This window comes from Hippocampus bargibanti, linkage group LG06 (genome assembly GCF_051943395.1).
Source record: "Hippocampus bargibanti isolate YZ-2025 linkage group LG06, ASM5194339v1, whole genome shotgun sequence".
NCBI lineage: Eukaryota > Metazoa > Chordata > Actinopteri > Syngnathiformes > Syngnathidae > Hippocampus > Hippocampus bargibanti.
This window is the reverse complement of record NC_142739.1, coordinates 2,580,580-2,598,253: the sequence shown is the minus strand read 5'-3', so window position 1 is coordinate 2,598,253 and position 17,674 is coordinate 2,580,580. Positions and strand designations below refer to the sequence as shown.

The 17,674-nt window shown below is 39.1% G+C and overlaps 1 protein-coding gene across 1 annotated transcript; it reads left to right on the top strand.

The window, feature by feature from the left end:
* The first annotated feature begins 575 nt into the window (after positions 1 to 575).
* On the top strand, positions 576 to 13,825 carry fbxl4 (F-box and leucine rich repeat protein 4). The gene is made up of 8 exons (XM_088999000.1): positions 576 to 1,175; positions 5,500 to 5,827; positions 6,313 to 6,557; positions 6,713 to 6,926; positions 8,971 to 9,042; positions 9,760 to 9,884; positions 10,009 to 10,196; positions 10,860 to 13,825. Exons 1-8 carry the CDS (start codon positions 685 to 687, stop codon positions 11,021 to 11,023), a joined length of 1,827 nt encoding a protein of 608 aa, XP_088855126.1. The 5' UTR covers positions 576 to 684; the 3' UTR covers positions 11,024 to 13,825.
* Positions 13,826 to 17,674: the final 3,849 nt, after the last annotated feature.

Genomic DNA, 17,674 nt, shown 5'->3' with positions numbered 1-17,674 from the left:
AGGATATTGTTACACTTGATTATTATTATTAGTAGTATTAGTATTATTAGTATTAGTATTAATATTAACATTAGTATTAGTATTAGTATTTAGTATTAGTGTTAGTGTTCGTAGTAGTAGTAGTAGTAGTAGTAGTTGTTGTCGTATTAGTATTTCTTTATCTTCATCAATATCTTCATCTTCATTAAGGACATAAGCCAGTGTCTTCTTGTGCCGGTCCCAAGCCCGGATAAATACATAGGGTTGTGTCAGGAAGGGCATCCGACGTAAAAGCTTGGCCAAAACAAACGTGAATCAAACCTCTGAAGATGGAGGACACTGATTTGCTGTGGCGACCCCTTGAAGGGAAAAGCCGAACGGAAAAGAAGAAGATTATTATTATTAATTATAATAATACATTTTAAACATCAAAACTCTCAAACCAGTTAAAAGAGCAGATGAGCATCTATACAAAGATATTGTTTTAGGTTTGTATTCATGAATTTAGTCAGGAAATATTCTCACTCATGAATGTTTGTCTCTAACCTACAGGTCATGCATGCGGCCAGGCCTCTAACCTGCCCTTTTTTTTTTTTTTTTTTTTTTTACCAATCACCCAAGAGCAATTATTCTTCTGGTCGGTGCAAGCTCTTCCTTAGCTCGTCTCCATTTGTCCCCACTGCCTCCAACAGCCCAGAGTTCCCTATGTTAACCCTGTTGAGCATGTTTTACTATATCTGTCTCCGGCGACGCTCCAGGAGTGGGACTCGTGGTGAGCCACTGACCAGTCGGCGAGCAGTGGAGTCTGGCCAACGGGCAATCGTCAGTGTGGAGTTGGAGCAATACACCAAGGAGGTTTTGGACTTCAGCTCTCATTATGGAAGTGAGAATAGTATGTCCTACACTATGTGGAACCTGGCTGGTGTACCCAATGTCTATCCCAGCTCTGGGGACTTTACACAAACTGCGGTATTCAGAACTTATGGAAATTGGTGGGAACAATGTGCCAGCGCTTCACCGCGTTTCCGACGTACCCCTAAACGTTTCTACAGCCAAGATTATATTGAGTTGGGATTTGAAGAGCCAGTTTACCCGACAGCTGTGGAGGTGCTTGAGACTTATTACCCTGGGGCTATTGTCCAGATTCTGGCCTGCTCACATAACCCCTTTTCCCAAAATCCTCCCACGGATGTCAGGTGAGGCAACCATCTCATTTTGAAAATTAAGAGCAGACACAATGTCAATGTGTTACTACATGCATATGTTGCCTGTATGCTTAGCCCATGCTTTGTGTACAAGAATCTTTAGAATTAAGGTTCTTAACTCATAGAGAGGAAATCGAAGCAAATGCATAAAAGCTCCTATATCTTCTAAAAATGCATGTTTAGTGTTAATTAATGAGTCCGACTTGCCATGTGTTACACCTGAGCGTGAAAACAAAGCTTCCTGAAACACTTCTGAAACACCCTCGTTCTTATCTCATTCATCGACAGGTATGACTTAAAGGACAACCGACACCACGGACAAGTTGTGTCCATAATATGTAAAATCACTTCAAATGACTTCTACTGAGCGCATTTTACAAAGATTCCACCACATATAGCTATATTTTACGTTTTAAGACTGACACTTAATATTCAGCAAGTCTTGTTTTGGAGTTGATGACGATCCCCGAAGTGACGTCACGGAGGAACGCCCGTGACCGAGAAAGCGACCCACAATGCATTTTGGATACTTTGTTTTGTCTAAAAACATCATGTTGACCTGTGTTGATGACGAAATTATAAGAAAAACACATAAATAAAGCGATGGTGAATCGTTGTGTGTTGCACCAAGACTACTATTTGATACAAATTCCCAGCGGACAAATCAGCCCATTTCCCACGGAGCTCGTGTGCCATCTTGTGCATTTTCTGGGCGCTACATTGGAGTCCAGATGGCAAACATTTATGCTTTCCTCTTCAGAACTATTTGAATCATATTCATAACTGGATGAGTAACAAGAAAGCATCTTCTCAGAATCTGAACTCTGAAGCCATTGTTTTGATTGTGGAGCAAAGCAGTGTGTGACCAATTGTGACGTCACGAACAAGGAGGCAGGACTTTCTGAATCTGCCCAGTTCCGAGCCCATTTTGTGGCAGTTTTGGGACACTTTAAGTCATTGTTATTGGTGTTTTGCATTTGACTAAAAATATCAGTCTGCATGTTTTGGCTATTTTAGATGCTATAAAACGCTTTTTTGATGTCAGTTAGGAAACAAAAATGGTGTCGGTTGTCCTTTAATTGTAAGGCGATGCCATAACTTGTAGGAATAAATAATATTTTGCTAAAATATTGCAACAATGGCGTTTGCGAGATGTTTATCACAAAAATGGATACTTTCATATGGATATATCACAATTGTTTGTTTGATTTTCTGATGACATTGACCAATCACATGCAGCTTTTTTGCATTGGCTTCCAATATGGGAACGGTGTCTAGGAGCGTTTAACACAAAATGAAATGTATTATATGTAAATAAATAAGGTAGGTAGGTCGTCAATTGATTAGCGTATGTGTCTCACGGTGCAGAACGTGCAAGATTCAATTCTGGCTCCTGGCCTTCTTATGTGGAGTTTCTATGTTCTCGCTGTGCCTGTATGGGTTTTCTCCCGGTACTGTGCGTTCTTCCCACTTCCTAAAAAACATGCAGGAAAAGTTCACCGAACGTAATTGTTTCTCGTTGTGAGTGTGAGCATGGATGGTTGTTTGTCTATCTCTGCCCTGCGATTGGATTACAACTAGTTCAGTGTGTACCCGCTGTCTTCCCAAAGACACCTGCTCTAGGTTCCAGGATACCTGCGCCCCTTTTGAGGATAAATTGGAACGGAAAATGTATGGATGAATGAATAATAAGTCGCTACAATTAATTCCATAAGAATAGAGCCTACTTATTTTCCCCCATGAAAACACTCTCTTATTCATTTGAAAATAAATTAAATATTTCCTTAGGTCCATGCAAAATATTGCAATTATGCCAATCTCACAATAATAAAGTCTTTCATAATACATCACATTTCCCCCCAATAAAACATAAGCCCAGTACTTTGGATTGCTGTCATATTTTTAATTTTTCTTTGTCATGGAAGTGACCAATGTGTTCACGTAACTTACTCTAAGCTAGGATTGTGTCCACCATGTGTTGTTAACTTGAAGTACAATACAAGTGACAAATCGCAAGTGACAAATCGCAATATATAAGTCTGCTTCTCGAGTGTCCCCACCCAACCTGTTAAACATGTTTCCCTCCTCCAACACACCTGATTCAGATGACTACGGTCATTATGAGGCTTCTGCAAAGCTTGCCGATGAGCTCGTCTGCTGTATTCCATCAGGTTGTATAGAAAAATCCAATTTCTTATTCTTTCCCACTCAAATGAGTACTGTATACTATAGTATGAACTGCACCAACTACCATTGGAAAAATGTGTCTTTTTAAATGTTCATATCTTTTTTTTTCTTTACGATCTTCTTCTTTTCCTTTCGGCTTTTCCCTTCAAGGGGTCGCCACAGCAAATCAGTGTCCTCCATCTTTAGAGGTTTGATCCGCATGATTGTTTTGGCCGAGCTTTTACGTCGGATGCCCTTCCTGACGCAACCCTCTGTATTTATCCGGGCTTGGGACTGGCACAAGAAGACTTATGTCCCTTTGTGGCTACAGCCACAAAGCTAAAGCTCCAAAACACAAAATGGTCATCGGCACAGCAACATTCAAAAAAGTAAAAACTATACTCACCATTTGATGAAAAGTACACTATAACTATGACTCAGTTTGCTGACAAAGTTTCTTGGATAAGAAGCGAAATGTCCGACACCTTCAAAGAAGTACAGATGACGGCTGAATAAACCTTTTCATCGATACACTATGACTACAAATGACATAACATGGTAATATTTCTCACATCCCAGGGCAGAGACTGCATTTTGTTGCTCACTACTGCTCTATTGTACTCACTTGTTTTCTGTGCTATGGTCTTCATCTTAAATTATCTTTCTGCCATCAATGAAAAGGTTTCTTCAGCCATCACCTGTACTTCTTGGAAGGTAAAATGCTTAATCTGAGACAAAATGGCACTTAGAACGCAATCCTTGAGAGAAAGTCTAGTCAAAACATAATCATAATAAGTGTTCTATGCACCCCCTCTTGTGAGAATTAGTTATTAAGATTAATATTGCATTTTGTGGACTATAAATAAGGTTGAAAAATCTGTCCATTTTATCCATCTCATGGTTTGGCCAGTTTGCCTTGTATACTGCTACTTGAAGTCGACGTCGCATGACTAAACCCAGAAAACAGTTGAGCCATGATGGTTCTTCATATTAGGCACTGTGATGTCATCTTCAGTCGACAGAAAGTGGTGATTTGAGGCAAAACCTCAACCTCTGTGATTAATTCAACAGGCTGGATGTTTTGGCTGAATTCATATTCAACAAATGCAAAATTAATCAGAGCACTCTATTTAGCCTCATGGGGATGCAAAATCGCATTGGAATGAACATTTTGAACTTGAAATCCCCTTAATTATAATTGGAAAAACAAGTTAAATGTCAGAATTCACATCAAAAAATGAACAAACATATTCCCATTGATCTCAATGTCTCACAAACTACCATTATTGTAAATAAAAGCTGCACCTTTAAATAACCAACACTCCCCAAATACCACTCACGGGACATTTTCAAATACATTCTCAACAGTACTCAAAGCACATGTAGACTTTTTGGGTTAAGCTCTGATGCACACATAGACGTTGAGTGGCATAGGCCGGAATATGTTCCACTACAAACTGAATTAGAATAATTTCCATTTTAATTTGAATTTCCAAATTTGATAAAGTTCTTTGAAAAACTGAATCTAGTTTCAATCAATTGAATTTGCATTGTTCAATTTGAATCTTTGCTTTGAAAAACAGGATTCGAATTGTACAGTTAGAATTTCATTTCAGTTGTGTCTACCTTTTCACATTGAATGACATATTCAAATATTTTTCACACAGATTTAATTGCAGCCAATCTGATGTGTGAATCTTTCACATTTAATTTCTGGTGGCACATATTTCACAGCCTACTGAGGAGTGTGTTGTGATCTCCCTGAAGTGCATTATTAGATAAGGGAGAATGACAACAGATCATTGGGTGTTTGAGCATGAGGCAATTGATGGTAACGATGGTAAGGCAGAAATACAAAATCTGCTGAGCAGATTTTGATCACAGTACAGAACAAAATATTTTTATAGTTTCAAGCTCTGGAGTTGTTCTTTTCCTTTCGGCGTTTCCCTTCAAAGGGTCACCACAGCGAATCAGTGTCCTCCATCTTCAGAGGTTTGATTGCATACAACAAAAATAAATCATAACAACACTGTAATATTTTTGGCAAGAAAAATAGATTGATGTAACCATTTAAACACTGACAAGTCATAGCAATCACTTGACTAAATAATGAATCGGAGGTTCATCCTGTTCAATTTCTCTCCTGCAGGTGGGAGGTGTTGTGGTCGGGGGAGCCCACCAAGGTGTTGGCACCCCAGGCTCGCCAGTTTTCACCGAACATCAAGCATATCAGTTTTCCCACTAATCTGCTACGCCTGGAGGTCAACAGCTCTCTTCTGGATTATTATACTGAGCTGGATGCCGTCATCCTCCGTGGCGTGAAAGAGAGGCCCATGCTCGCACTCTACAAAATACCTGTCATTGACATCATTGACCTGAGTGACAGTGAAGAAGACTTTTCTGATCTTGGAGGTCCTTTCAGACAGAGTGCAGACAGCAGGACAGGCAATGGCTACTTTGACAAACTACCCTATGAGGTGAATGACTCTACTGAGGCAAGACTTTCTATTCATTTGATCATTTTTTATGACTGAAATTGGGACTTGTCAGGCTATTCCTAAATATGGTGTTCAGGTGGCTGTAATTTTGAAGGGAGCAGAAAGATCAATTGCACACAACCTGAATAAAGTCCACGAGCTGAGCTCCACACAAGACAATTGGAATTTGTGCCCATAATGCACCACTGCTCCTGTGAAATACAAAGTAATGTTACGTCATCAACAAAACTGACTAAATCCCTGATTTCTACACAATGCATTTTCCATTGTAATTATTGCTATGTACTGAAAATAAGATCGCTCCAATCAATGTTCATCAGCATTGTCTGGTGAGGTGTTGTCCCCTTCTGCCCCCAAATTTCCGCTTTCTGCTCATCTTTGTTTGCTGTTATTTATTGGTGTTTTGATGCCTTCTCTCCTCAAATATATTTCCCCCTTCTCTTGATTTCTGCCCCGATCCTTAGCTCATTCAACTGATACTCAGCCACCTGACCTTGCCAGACTTGTGCCGTCTGGCCCAGAGTTGTAAGATGCTACACCAGCACTGTTGTGACCCGCTGCAATACACCCAGCTGAGTTTGCAGCCCTACTGGGCCAGGTTGAGTGACACCTCCCTGGGACACCTGCAGAGCCGCTGCACACGCCTCCAGAGGCTCAACCTTTCTTGGACTGGCAACCGTGGCGCTCTCACCCTCACTAGCTTCAGCAGGTCAGATTCTCAGCATGGACTCTAAAGGATAGAAATGGCCTTGAAGAACTTGAAAAGTTGCAAAGGATTGCATACATACAAGTTTACCCACTTCTGATATTTCATAGTAGTTGATTCAAATGACGTATCTATCCTTATTTCTCCTTTTTCCACAGTTTCATGAAGGCCTGTGGGCTGAGTCTGGTGTGTCTTGAGCTGTCTTGTTGCCACTTCCTTAATGAGGCCTGTTTGGAGGTCCTTGCCCAGACTTGTCCCGGCCTACAGGAGCTTAACCTGGCCTCCTGCGACCGTCTTCACCCGCAAGCCTTCACACACATTTCCAAACTTACACGTCTCCGCAGACTAGTGCTTTATCGGACCAAGGTTGAGGTAGGCGCCGTCATAGATCAGCGACCTTGTTGTTTGAACGCAAGCTGCATCGTTACCTCACAACAATGCCAGACTGCTCTTTGCTGTACAGCACATATTTTGTCTTTAACAGGTAAACCTGGGTGGTGTTTTTTTTTAATAAATCCAACACAAAATGCCCATTTTCATGGTTCAATTTAGGATACGATTAAAAATACAACATGGAAAACTGGGAAATGGAACAGAATTTTATATAACAATGTAACTACAGTATTTTTCGGTCCATAAGGCTCACCCGATTATGAGGTGCACCTTCAATGAATGACATTTTTAAACTTTTCCATATATAAGATATACCTTCAACAAATTTCTTCAGATATAAAGCGCACTAGATTATAAGGCACATTGTCATCTTTTGAAAAAATGTAATGGTTTTAGGTGCACCTGATGGTGTGAAAAATATGGTAGGTGTTAATGTTACTATGACCTGGACTAAATGGATTGTTTACAAGTTGCTCTGCATTTGTCACTTTCATCAATCTCCTGTGGATTGATGTCTGTGAATATCCATCAATCCATTTTCTAATCCATTTATCTTTACGGGGCTCACAGGCGTGCTGGAGTCTATCCCAACTGTCATCGGCCAGGAGGTTGGGGACAACCTGAATGCCATCCAATTGTGTGTCAATGGTTGTTCATCTATTTGTGCCCTCATAGATGAACAACCATTCACACTCACAATCACACCTCGGAACAATTTAGTGTGCTCCATTAACCAACCAAGCATGTTCTTAGAACACGGGAGGAAACCGGAGTACCCCCCCAAAAACACCCCACTCAGACAACTTCACACAGGAAAGGTGACATCCTAACCAGTAAATCACCATGCCGTCTTGTGTCTATTTCCTTTTAAATGTGCACTCATAAAGATATTTGCTGTTTTATTTGAGCTTAAGTTTAAACCAATCTTCTCTTCTCTTGAATCTCTTGATACCTGAGGAAATACAACTTTGTGTTCCCAACAGCACTTACTTAATGAATTTCTTCATTCATCTCATAAATGCAACCCACTTTTTTTGAGTATTAAAGTTTGACTCGAATGTAGGAAGACACAGCATTTGCTTTGATTGCTGTTTGGCCGTCAAACCATTGTTTTCAATTAATCGGCATTGAGAAGAAACACAATCGTCACTTAAAAGACAACATTTTGGAGGTCGCGTAAATACAACCAATTAACAATTAAACTCTGACCTATGTTTTTTTTTCTTCACAAATTCGTATTTGTAGGATCTGAGCCTTTTTTAACACATTTTTTTGTTGGATTTAAAAACAAAACCCCAGCATGCATAATATATGTTGATTCACTTGTATATCTCAGAGTCGCCACCATTGATTTTAACATAAGAAGCCGGTGCGGACCATGAAATACTCCAGTGCTCATGTTCGGGGATGTATGTAAGATATAAAGTTGTGACTCTGGTGTCAGATTCTAGAGATTTTAGTTCTTCGTCATGTTTTCATACTGAGGCGTCAAAAGAGAGAAGTTGAGATTCTGCAATGGATGGATGGCGCCATGCATGCAGTTTGTTTACAGCGAGACAGAAAGAATGAACAGCACGTTATGTTGTCTTTTTCTTTTTTCTCGGGCTGTCATGATGTTGTCACTCAATGCATGAATGTCTCGCTCACCAAAGATGCCAGAGGCGGACTTGAGCATGTCTACTTACACTGACACTGTCTCACTGCTGATAAATGTGTCCACATAAAAACTCAACCTTTCCTCACATACTGTTGGTGTACTCTCAGATTATACCACCTTAATTTGTCATCCTTTTGCATTTTAATCTTCAGTATAGCTGCATTTATTTTGAATAATTTTAATTGTGCCCTTGGTCACAAGGTCAAGTGTGTGTAACGAGTGTCAGCATAATAAGGTTTAAACAAAGTCAGCTACACTACGTCCGTTTTCGTATTTGTATGAAATGAACCACCGTCTTTTGGATGTGTATAGCTGTTAAACAATCCTTACATTTACATTGTCTTCTCTCCCTTGCTTCCACTGTAGCAAACAGCTATTCTTAGTATCTTGACTTTCTGCATTGAGTTGAAACACCTGAACCTCGGGAGCTGTGTCAGGGTGAGAATAAACACAACATACACAAAAACAAATTAGAATCAGCTTTTATAAGTGATAGAATGAGGACATTCTGCCATTATGTGACAAAAAGTAGCCCCTTTATAGAAATTAGCCTTTTAATGCTCCTTTTAATCAGACCGGTGGACACATGGACATATTGATGGACAAGACGGATGGACAGCAAGACAATACTGATTGAAGATGTATATTACTTTTTACCCAACATCCACTATGATAGATGAATCAAAATGGCACGCAAGTTTGAATAGCTGAGTGATTTGTTTTATTCATTCATCAAATTAAAATTCATATGTGGCTTCTTGCTGGCCCAGTCTAAACGTTCTTCTGGAGAAGTGACATTAGTCTGCGTGGTCTGTTTGCTGGCATTATGCTGCACCAGCATTATTGGTAGTGTGTGGTGTTTTTTTTGGCATGACAAAAAGACTTCAATCTTTGTTTTCTTAATAAATAAGGTACAGGTGCATTTAAAAGTGTTTTTCCCTTTGGAAGGTTAATCACATTGGTTTTATGATTTAATTTTTTCTTAATCGTTTGTGATAGATGAGATGTAAAAGTCCCTCATCAGGTCACCATAGTTCAATGATGAGGATATGAAACAGTTCTCAGTCAAATACAAAATATGAGCAGATGGTTACCAAAGCTTGAGGTTTACAGTTAAACTGCAAGTCTGCCCTGACTGGCAGTGATTGTGTACAGATTGAAGACTACGATGTTGTGGCCAGTATGCTGGCTACCCGTTGCCGTTCGCTAAGTTCACTGGACCTTTGGCGCTGCAGAAACCTGACAGATCGTGGTCTGAATGAGCTTGTCTCTGGCTGCAGGTAAGTCAAATTTAGCTCTGACAGCCGGCAGCAGTTCAAAATTGACCTCACTTATGGTGGCTTGCAAATTTTGGAGTCACTCAGTTGTCTCAAGTGTTTGTTGTTTTGATCTGTGACTGCTCAGAATGTTAGAGGAACTGGACTTGGGCTGGAGTCCCACACTGCAGAGCACCACTGGATGTTTCCAGCACCTCGCTCGCAGCTTACCGCGCTTACGCAAACTTTTCCTCACTGCCAATCGTACGGTCCGTGACTCGGACATCGAAGAGTTGGCCTCCAGCTGCCCCTTGCTTCAACATCTTGACATACTGGGTAAATGATTTCATTTTACATTACACAACAGGCATTGCAATGTCACGTCAATGGTCGTAGCAACACTGTCATAAAAGTCACTAATCACCACAGTAGCTACGATGACCAAATAGAAGTAGGTTCTGTCCTGCAACGTTATCAAAATGTGGACATATTTGAGAAATGCAAATTTGTAATTCCAGCAAATTGCAAGATAGGTGTTTGTTTCGTTCATGTATGGCGGTCCCTTCACTTAGAAGTCACACTCTCACTCACTCTTGATTATCTTCGGTCATGCACGTCCATTAGAACCTAGTTGTGCCTTTTTATTTGTGGCACGTGTGCAATGTTGTTAAGGATCACCAAAGCGTGCAGATGCTAGATTGACCCATCGCGGCTCACGGCATTTTGTCCTGCATGTGGACGTGGATGACACCAAAACGTCAACGTTAGAAGCAAATAGTGAATTCTTGAACGCCAAACACAATCTGTTCCAAGGTCCTGGTTCATTTCTAAATTTGTGCAAGTGTCAAGTGATTGCATTCTTTATTTGACAAGCGAATAAAATACTGTCAGTTGACATGAGATAATCTTATGGCAATTCTGCTTGTGCATATGTGTTTTAATTAGCATCATCAAACATTCCAACCTTCTTCACTTCATATTGATGTTTTGACATGTCAGGTACGCGGCTTGTGAGTGCTGCCTCATTGAAGAATCTCCTCAAGTCGTGTCCAAAGCTGCTCCTCCTGGACGTTTCCTTCTGCTCCCAAATAGACACAAGGACAGCTCAAGAGCTATCCAGCCTCTTCCCTGGTGTAGCCATCAAGAGGAGTTTCACACACTGAGTGCAATACACTCTCATTTATTATTGCCTTTGGAGAGTCAGAGGTGGCAAAGTGATGCGCAGTAGAAGATGGAGAGACGCGTCAGTATCACATCTTCTATTAGTGGTCAGTAAATAAGACAGTCAACTTGGTGGTGAAGATCTTTAGATTGGAAAGGAACAAAAGCAAATCCAAAACAAAACTGACTTAGACCGAGAGGTCTATGAAATTCGAAATTTGAGTACTTTTGGACACAGTGAACTGCATCTCTGAACGTGAATAATCAAGGCTGCAAATTTCCCCATTGTGGGACGAATAAAGGTTTTCTGATTCTGATTCTTTGGTCAGTCTTTGGTCAGATTGACCATAAGACCAGTATCATGCGATGCCGGAAGATAAAATTCCTATGGACCTTCAACAGAATGTTTTGTGCTAAAACTGGGCTGTATTTGAAACTGTTCATCATTCTCTCTGCCTTGACTCAGGCCCGAGTTCCAGTCCCCAGCATGAAGCTGCCAATACCATGCTCCATTGAAGGCATGGTGTTCTTTTGACGATGAGCAGTGTTGTTTGTGCCAAGCACACCTCTGGAAATTAGAACCAAAACGGCAACCTTTATTTCCTTAGATCATGTCATCTTGACTGAGAAACTGTTCTCAATTGCGCAACATGATGAAACAAAGACTAAACAAATACTGTGCCAATTTTTCCACCTGCGTTTTGGAGATTTCAGTGTGTTATTACAGCAATGTGGTTGGGTTTGAATGTTTTTTTTAGCTCAGATAAGCAGAAAATTTCTGTCAATTTCTGTGGAATGCCACTGTTATTAATCAGAGGAAGTCTTTACAGACTGTCACTTAACATGACACTGGCACAAGATGGTGTTTTCCCATCTTCAAAACCTGCTCTTCTCACGAAACCAAATAAACAACATGTTTGTTTCGCCATTAAGATTGCATTGTCAAAGAACAAACCGTTTTCCAACTCTGATCAATGATTTGTAAAATTAGCAGACATATTTCGGTTTTGGGAAGAAAAAACACGCAAATTGCTCCATTGTGGGGCAAATAAAGGTGTTCTTATTCTTATGATTCTCATTGTTATTAAATTTACCAAATTTTGACATATTGGGTTTTGGCCCATGCCAGGCCTCGTTTAATTTTAAAGTGTCTGAATCTTCATAATTTCAGCCTCTCAACAGTAAATACACCCACAAAGTATGTCTGTCCTTTATGTGTTGATGTTTTAAAATGAAAACATTGTAATTTTTTGCTTGTACTTTGGATCAATAATCAGCGGTTGGGCCCTTTGAGATTTTCTGACTTCACCAACCAATTTTTTTGACTAATGGGGTACAAATTAAAACCACATTTTAATGTACAATTCAGTGATTCATTTCCATAATTATAATCGACCATCGAAATGGTTTTTGTAGCACTACTTTGAGTGTGACCCCGCCGATCTATCTATCAATCAAAAGACAGATAGTAAAAAAATGCCATGCTTAAACTCTTTTTTTTGTTTTCATTTTCCAAAATGTTGGCGATATTGACTAGAACAATGATCCAAATTATTTTCCTTGCATGAATAATTCCTTGCATGAATAATTCATTTGTAATCCACCTGGCCAATCCATTCATCTTGTTTGTACTCTTAACATCTTAAAATGACACCGTGTCATTCTGTTATGATCACTATTTGTTGTGAAGCTCAGGGTTCATCTCCTTTTGCTTTTTTAACACAGCAGACATACCGTAGCTAGCATACTACCAATCACTATTTAGTCACCAAATTAGCTTTACTTATAAATATGATGTATCAGGGTGAATATCTTTTGGAATTCTGAAAATGGTGCAACCAAATCCTAATTAATCCAGTCTGAGTTATTTTGTTTGCATAATTCACATGCAGCTGCAGCTCAACTTTTAGCAATTCTTGTTCAACGTCATAGTTCTAGCATAACACATCAATACTGACATATTGCTGCAAATTTTACTGTCTATTTTATTTCATATTTTTATTTATTTTTCCGACAGGGTTATTTCTGTTAGATTAACTCATGCTGCCCTCACGTTGGTGGCAATGCAATCAATGTCCCGGTCACAACTTGGACATGCAACTGGACAAACTTGTTCGTACCCTTCTGTTATGAAACAAACCAAAAAAAGATGATGATGATAATAATAAAATATATACAATAATTTTAGTAATAGTCAAAATAAAAGAACATTTGTTACAAATCAAACCGTGAAAATCAGACGCTGCTTTTGAGTTTGGAGAATTATCTGCTGAAATACTTGTGGAACACTGTGCATTAGTCATATCACATGTGAATTATGATTTAACAGACTAACCCAAATGAAACTGGAGGACACAAATAGTCTGTTCCAAATACATATAATTATGAATCGGAATCGTACGTGCACTTATTACATGCAATTCTTTGTGTGTTTTCAGACTGACTTCCAGTTGTGCATCAGTTTATGTTGATGTTAGCAACATTGTTGTCTCTCCAATTATGTCCACCTATGCCTATGGTACATGTGCGACAGCAGATTGGTGTAATGTGTAAAGAGAATCGTTGTGATTTATTTTTGGATACTCGACACAGCATTGCATATTCTATTCAAGACTGACTGAATGAAATTTACTCAGTTTTTGAACATTAAACCCTCCCAGCCCCAATGTGTGATGAATCACAGTGCCATATTGGTTGGGCACGCCATGCTGCACTTTGCCCCCGTTGACATGCTTTTGTTTCTGGTTTTGTGAACATATTGTGTACTTCCCTTGAACCAAATGTTAAATAAAAAAACTGATGGGTGACTGGTGCATGAGGACTTCTTTTCTTTTCATGATTGTTGCGCAGTGGAAGTTATTTACTGAGGTATTTACCAATTTACCAACGCCTGGCTTTGTGAGTGAGATGGTTCAAAAGCCTCAACCACAATGAGGACAAATGCAGCCATTAGCCAGGATGACTGAATGTAAGCAAATGGCAGGATGATTCTTTTTGACTTGGACCTCTGCTGTTTTGCGGTCTATTAAAACCACAGGGAGAAGTGACACGAGCTTGTCTCCTTAACTGCCTTTTAATGAATTGTTTGTGCCTAGATTAATGATGTATATTGTGGCCCTGTAATGTGCCCTAATGACGGAGAATGAGGCGGCTTCAACTGGAGTATTAATTTAGGCTGCCTCCCCAATGATTATTCCTCAGCCAGTGCTCAGTGTGAGGATGCAAACAGAATTCATTGAAGGCTTCTCTGCAAGGTGCTGTCGTTTGATTCCCCACTCACTTTCTGCTAGGAAGCAGTTTTATCCGAGGACAGGAATCTAGCAGTTTCTTGAACTTTGAGCACGTTTGTTAAATCTGTGGGAGATGAGTTTGGATCTACTCTCTGTTTCATAGTTCGGACCTGGAAATATCAGTGAAGGAAACAATGAGGTGATGAGCAAAGGTTGAATATTGGCTCTACTTTTTGCATCCTACTTTCTCTTTGGTATGTTCTCAAGGACAACTTTAAGCACTGCTGAAAAGAGGATGAAAGTTTTTGGATGAGGATGAAATCCGGAAGCACCCGCTTTTGTTTTCCTGCCCACAGTTCGACTTAGATAAAGTACTTTGTTGTGACGAATAACGAACCCTGCAAGCTCATCCATTATATGAATTGAAAATGAAGAGTCATGAAATTAAGTACATTGTTGCTAGAATTATTATTTGTTGCAGTTAATTCAGTAAGATTTTGTTGCAATTATTTTTGTTAAGTAATCAATTATACTTCATATAATTAATGAACATGTATTCAGGGGTTTTTGTATTGTTTTTTAAATTATTTTTTTCACTTATAATTACTTTGTTCTAATGTTGGAGTGGATATAGATTGCAATGTTGATGTTTAGGAGTGGATTTTTCTCAGTTTAGATAAAAATATATTCATTGGCTTTTGCATTTCCCCAAGTGAGAAAACAAAAGTATTGTCACTGTAAGGATATTTACTCCGTGTATATAATTTTTATTGCATTTAATTGATTGCAAAAGAAGAAATTCAATTTAGAGCTACACTGGGTGCTCCCTTGCACGCTTGCAAACATGCAAGGGGAGATTTCTGAGTAGAAGCCATCAGAGTTGGACGGTTCCTCACCATTTTGTCTTTAAATGCAAATAAAAAAATCACATTTAGTTAGTTTTCTCCCGGTACTCCCACATTCCAAAAACAAAAATCTTGTCCATGGATGTTACTGCAAAGTTTTTGTAGTGTGTGCCTGGCATTTGGCTGACACCTAGGTGTACCGCGCCCCACCCCCGAAGGCAGCTGAGATAGGCTCCTTCACGCCTGTGACCCTCATGGATATAAACGGTTTGTCTGTATCGATGAACCTGTTCAAGAAATGAAACAAGAATGATACTAACAAAGGGGGACAGAACGAGAGTGATGGCTTACCACATGGCACACCATGTGATGAGTTTTGTTTCTTGTTGGTGGTTCACTCTTGGTTTCGGCATAACCCATTTTCGGATGCATGAAAAGGCTTCAATAAAGCAAAACCTTACTTTTAATTAATCAGAGGTGCATTAAATAGCGTAAGGTAATGTAATTTTATGTAATCTTGCTATTTTAAACCTTAAAACCAATGTAATCTTAATTCTGAATACAGCCAAGATGGAATATATATTTTTGCAACACGTTGAGATCAGTTGGTTATATATTGTCCCTCACAAAGAGATCCCAATTGACTCGTTGTAGGTTGCATGAATGATGGAAATGCCTTGAACATGTGTTGATTTTTTTTTTTTTTTTTTTTTTTTTTTTTATTACCAAACTTGGCATTTGCACAAGGGTGTGTCGAATTTTAATATCCATTCAACATTTTAAATTGGTTTATTTTATTTATTTACAGCATCTTCTGACTGTTCCGATTGGTTTACCTTGACCAACAGTGTCTCAGGGGGGTTTTGGAGGATTCGGAGCTCAAATGAGCATGTCGAGCAATTATAGCCGGCATAACAAATCGCCGATGGGGTGACACGATTCGCTCCACTGATCAGAAAAGTTCATATGAAGTTCTAATTAAACACTAAAATCGTTTACAAATGAACACACACACGTATTTGTGTGCTTAAGTGTGCCGGGTGTAATTAGCAGCAGAGCGTCTGAGCGAGATGGAAGAACAACAATGTCAAATATTGGAGTTGCACAATGTTTGACTTGCAAAAGAGCCTCCTCACATGGTGTAACTACAGTATATGACAAATAATTTTATTAGGAAAAGTCTTACCGGGAAATGAAAATTGTTCGGTTCGACGCGGTGTAGTTATTGTGTCTTTTAACCTTTTGGTGCATTGAATCAGAATCGGAAAGCCTTTAATCGTTCCACAATGGGGAAATTTGCATGGTTGCTTTCAAGCAGTGCTCAATGATTTAAACAGCAAGATATGAATGATTTGATGTCAACAAAAATGATGGCTTGACCAACATTATGGGCCTCTTCTCATTGACCACAAAACAACAAGCCACCATTTAGCATTGGATTTGCTTCAGTCATTTTACATATTTTTTTAAAGTGTTTAACAGATTTTTAGAAGTAAATTGGGGCCATTTCAAAAAATTCCAAGCGACAATGATACCTACAGTCAGCCACTGCTCATGCGTTGTAGTTTTCTGATGACAGCATCGGGATTTGGATGCTTTAGTAAATAATTAACTGTCCAGATTAAGGACAAGGATCAAATGGCAATTATGCAGCACCAGAAGATATCGATGTTTATCTTATATTTGGACTGTTTTCCCTCCAACTGTGTTTGTCGACATTCGGCAATCTCTGCAATGGTTCATTTCTAATACAGTGCATGGAAGAAAAATTGATCTGCTTATTTAATTCAAGTATTGCAGGAACCCCCGTACCCAGAATTGAATTCATTTTCCCGACTTACCTTACCTTGAATTGTCACAATGTCTTTGGTGAGGTGGGACTATTCCCTGTTTGATCCAAGCCGCTGCCAAAACGTAATCAATTTACGGTGTGCTGGAGTTGAGAAAAGTGTGCTGCAGAATGTCAGAGGTGAGATGCTGGAAGCCAAAAAGCGTCCAACACATGTTTCCATTGATCTTCTCCGCCTTTTGGAGGATCACCTTGACTTCTGTTGTGATTTATGGACACTCTTTATTGCTTGATTGATGCAATCGTTCTACCAAGGATGCTCAAAAGCTGTTAAAATAAAATAATGTGCCCACAATTCTATGGTTACAGAATCTGTTGTTTGGAGTAAGAATATTTAAAACTTAGTTGACAGTTACTACATATTTTTTTGTGAGGAATCAAAGTGATAGTGATGTACACACTAGTGTATTGTTAGTCAAACAGTGACAGTTTACATTTTTTACGCCGAATTGATTGGCCATTATAAAAGAGATTTTTATCATAATTATTTTTAACCCATTCACACCAAGCCTGTTCATATGAACACAGATAAATTCATTTTCAAATGCATTAATGTTGTTTCTTGCCAGATTAATTCTTGTTAATTATATGTAATTATATTATTGTTCATTTCATACTCAGTTTGACCCTAGTAGAGACTCTGTTTTGATTTTATTGTGATTTTTCAAAATGAATTTATCTGTCTTCATACGCTCGGAAAGGAAGCGCTTGATTAATACGGTAGTTTGT

What these genes read in the sequence shown, in the direction of transcription:
- fbxl4 (XM_088999000.1), top strand. Translation starts at nt 685, where the DNA reads ATGTTAACCCTGTTGAGCATGTTTTACTATATCTGTCTCCGGCGACGC. An exon ending in AATCCTCCCACGGATGTCAG is followed by an intron (nt 1,176 to 5,499) that starts GTGAGGCAACCA and finishes TCTCTCCTGCAG; the next exon opens with GTGGGAGGTGTTGTGGTCGG. An exon ending in TTTATCGGACCAAGGTTGAG is followed by an intron (nt 6,927 to 8,970) that starts GTAGGCGCCGTC and finishes CTTCCACTGTAG; the next exon opens with CAAACAGCTATTCTTAGTAT.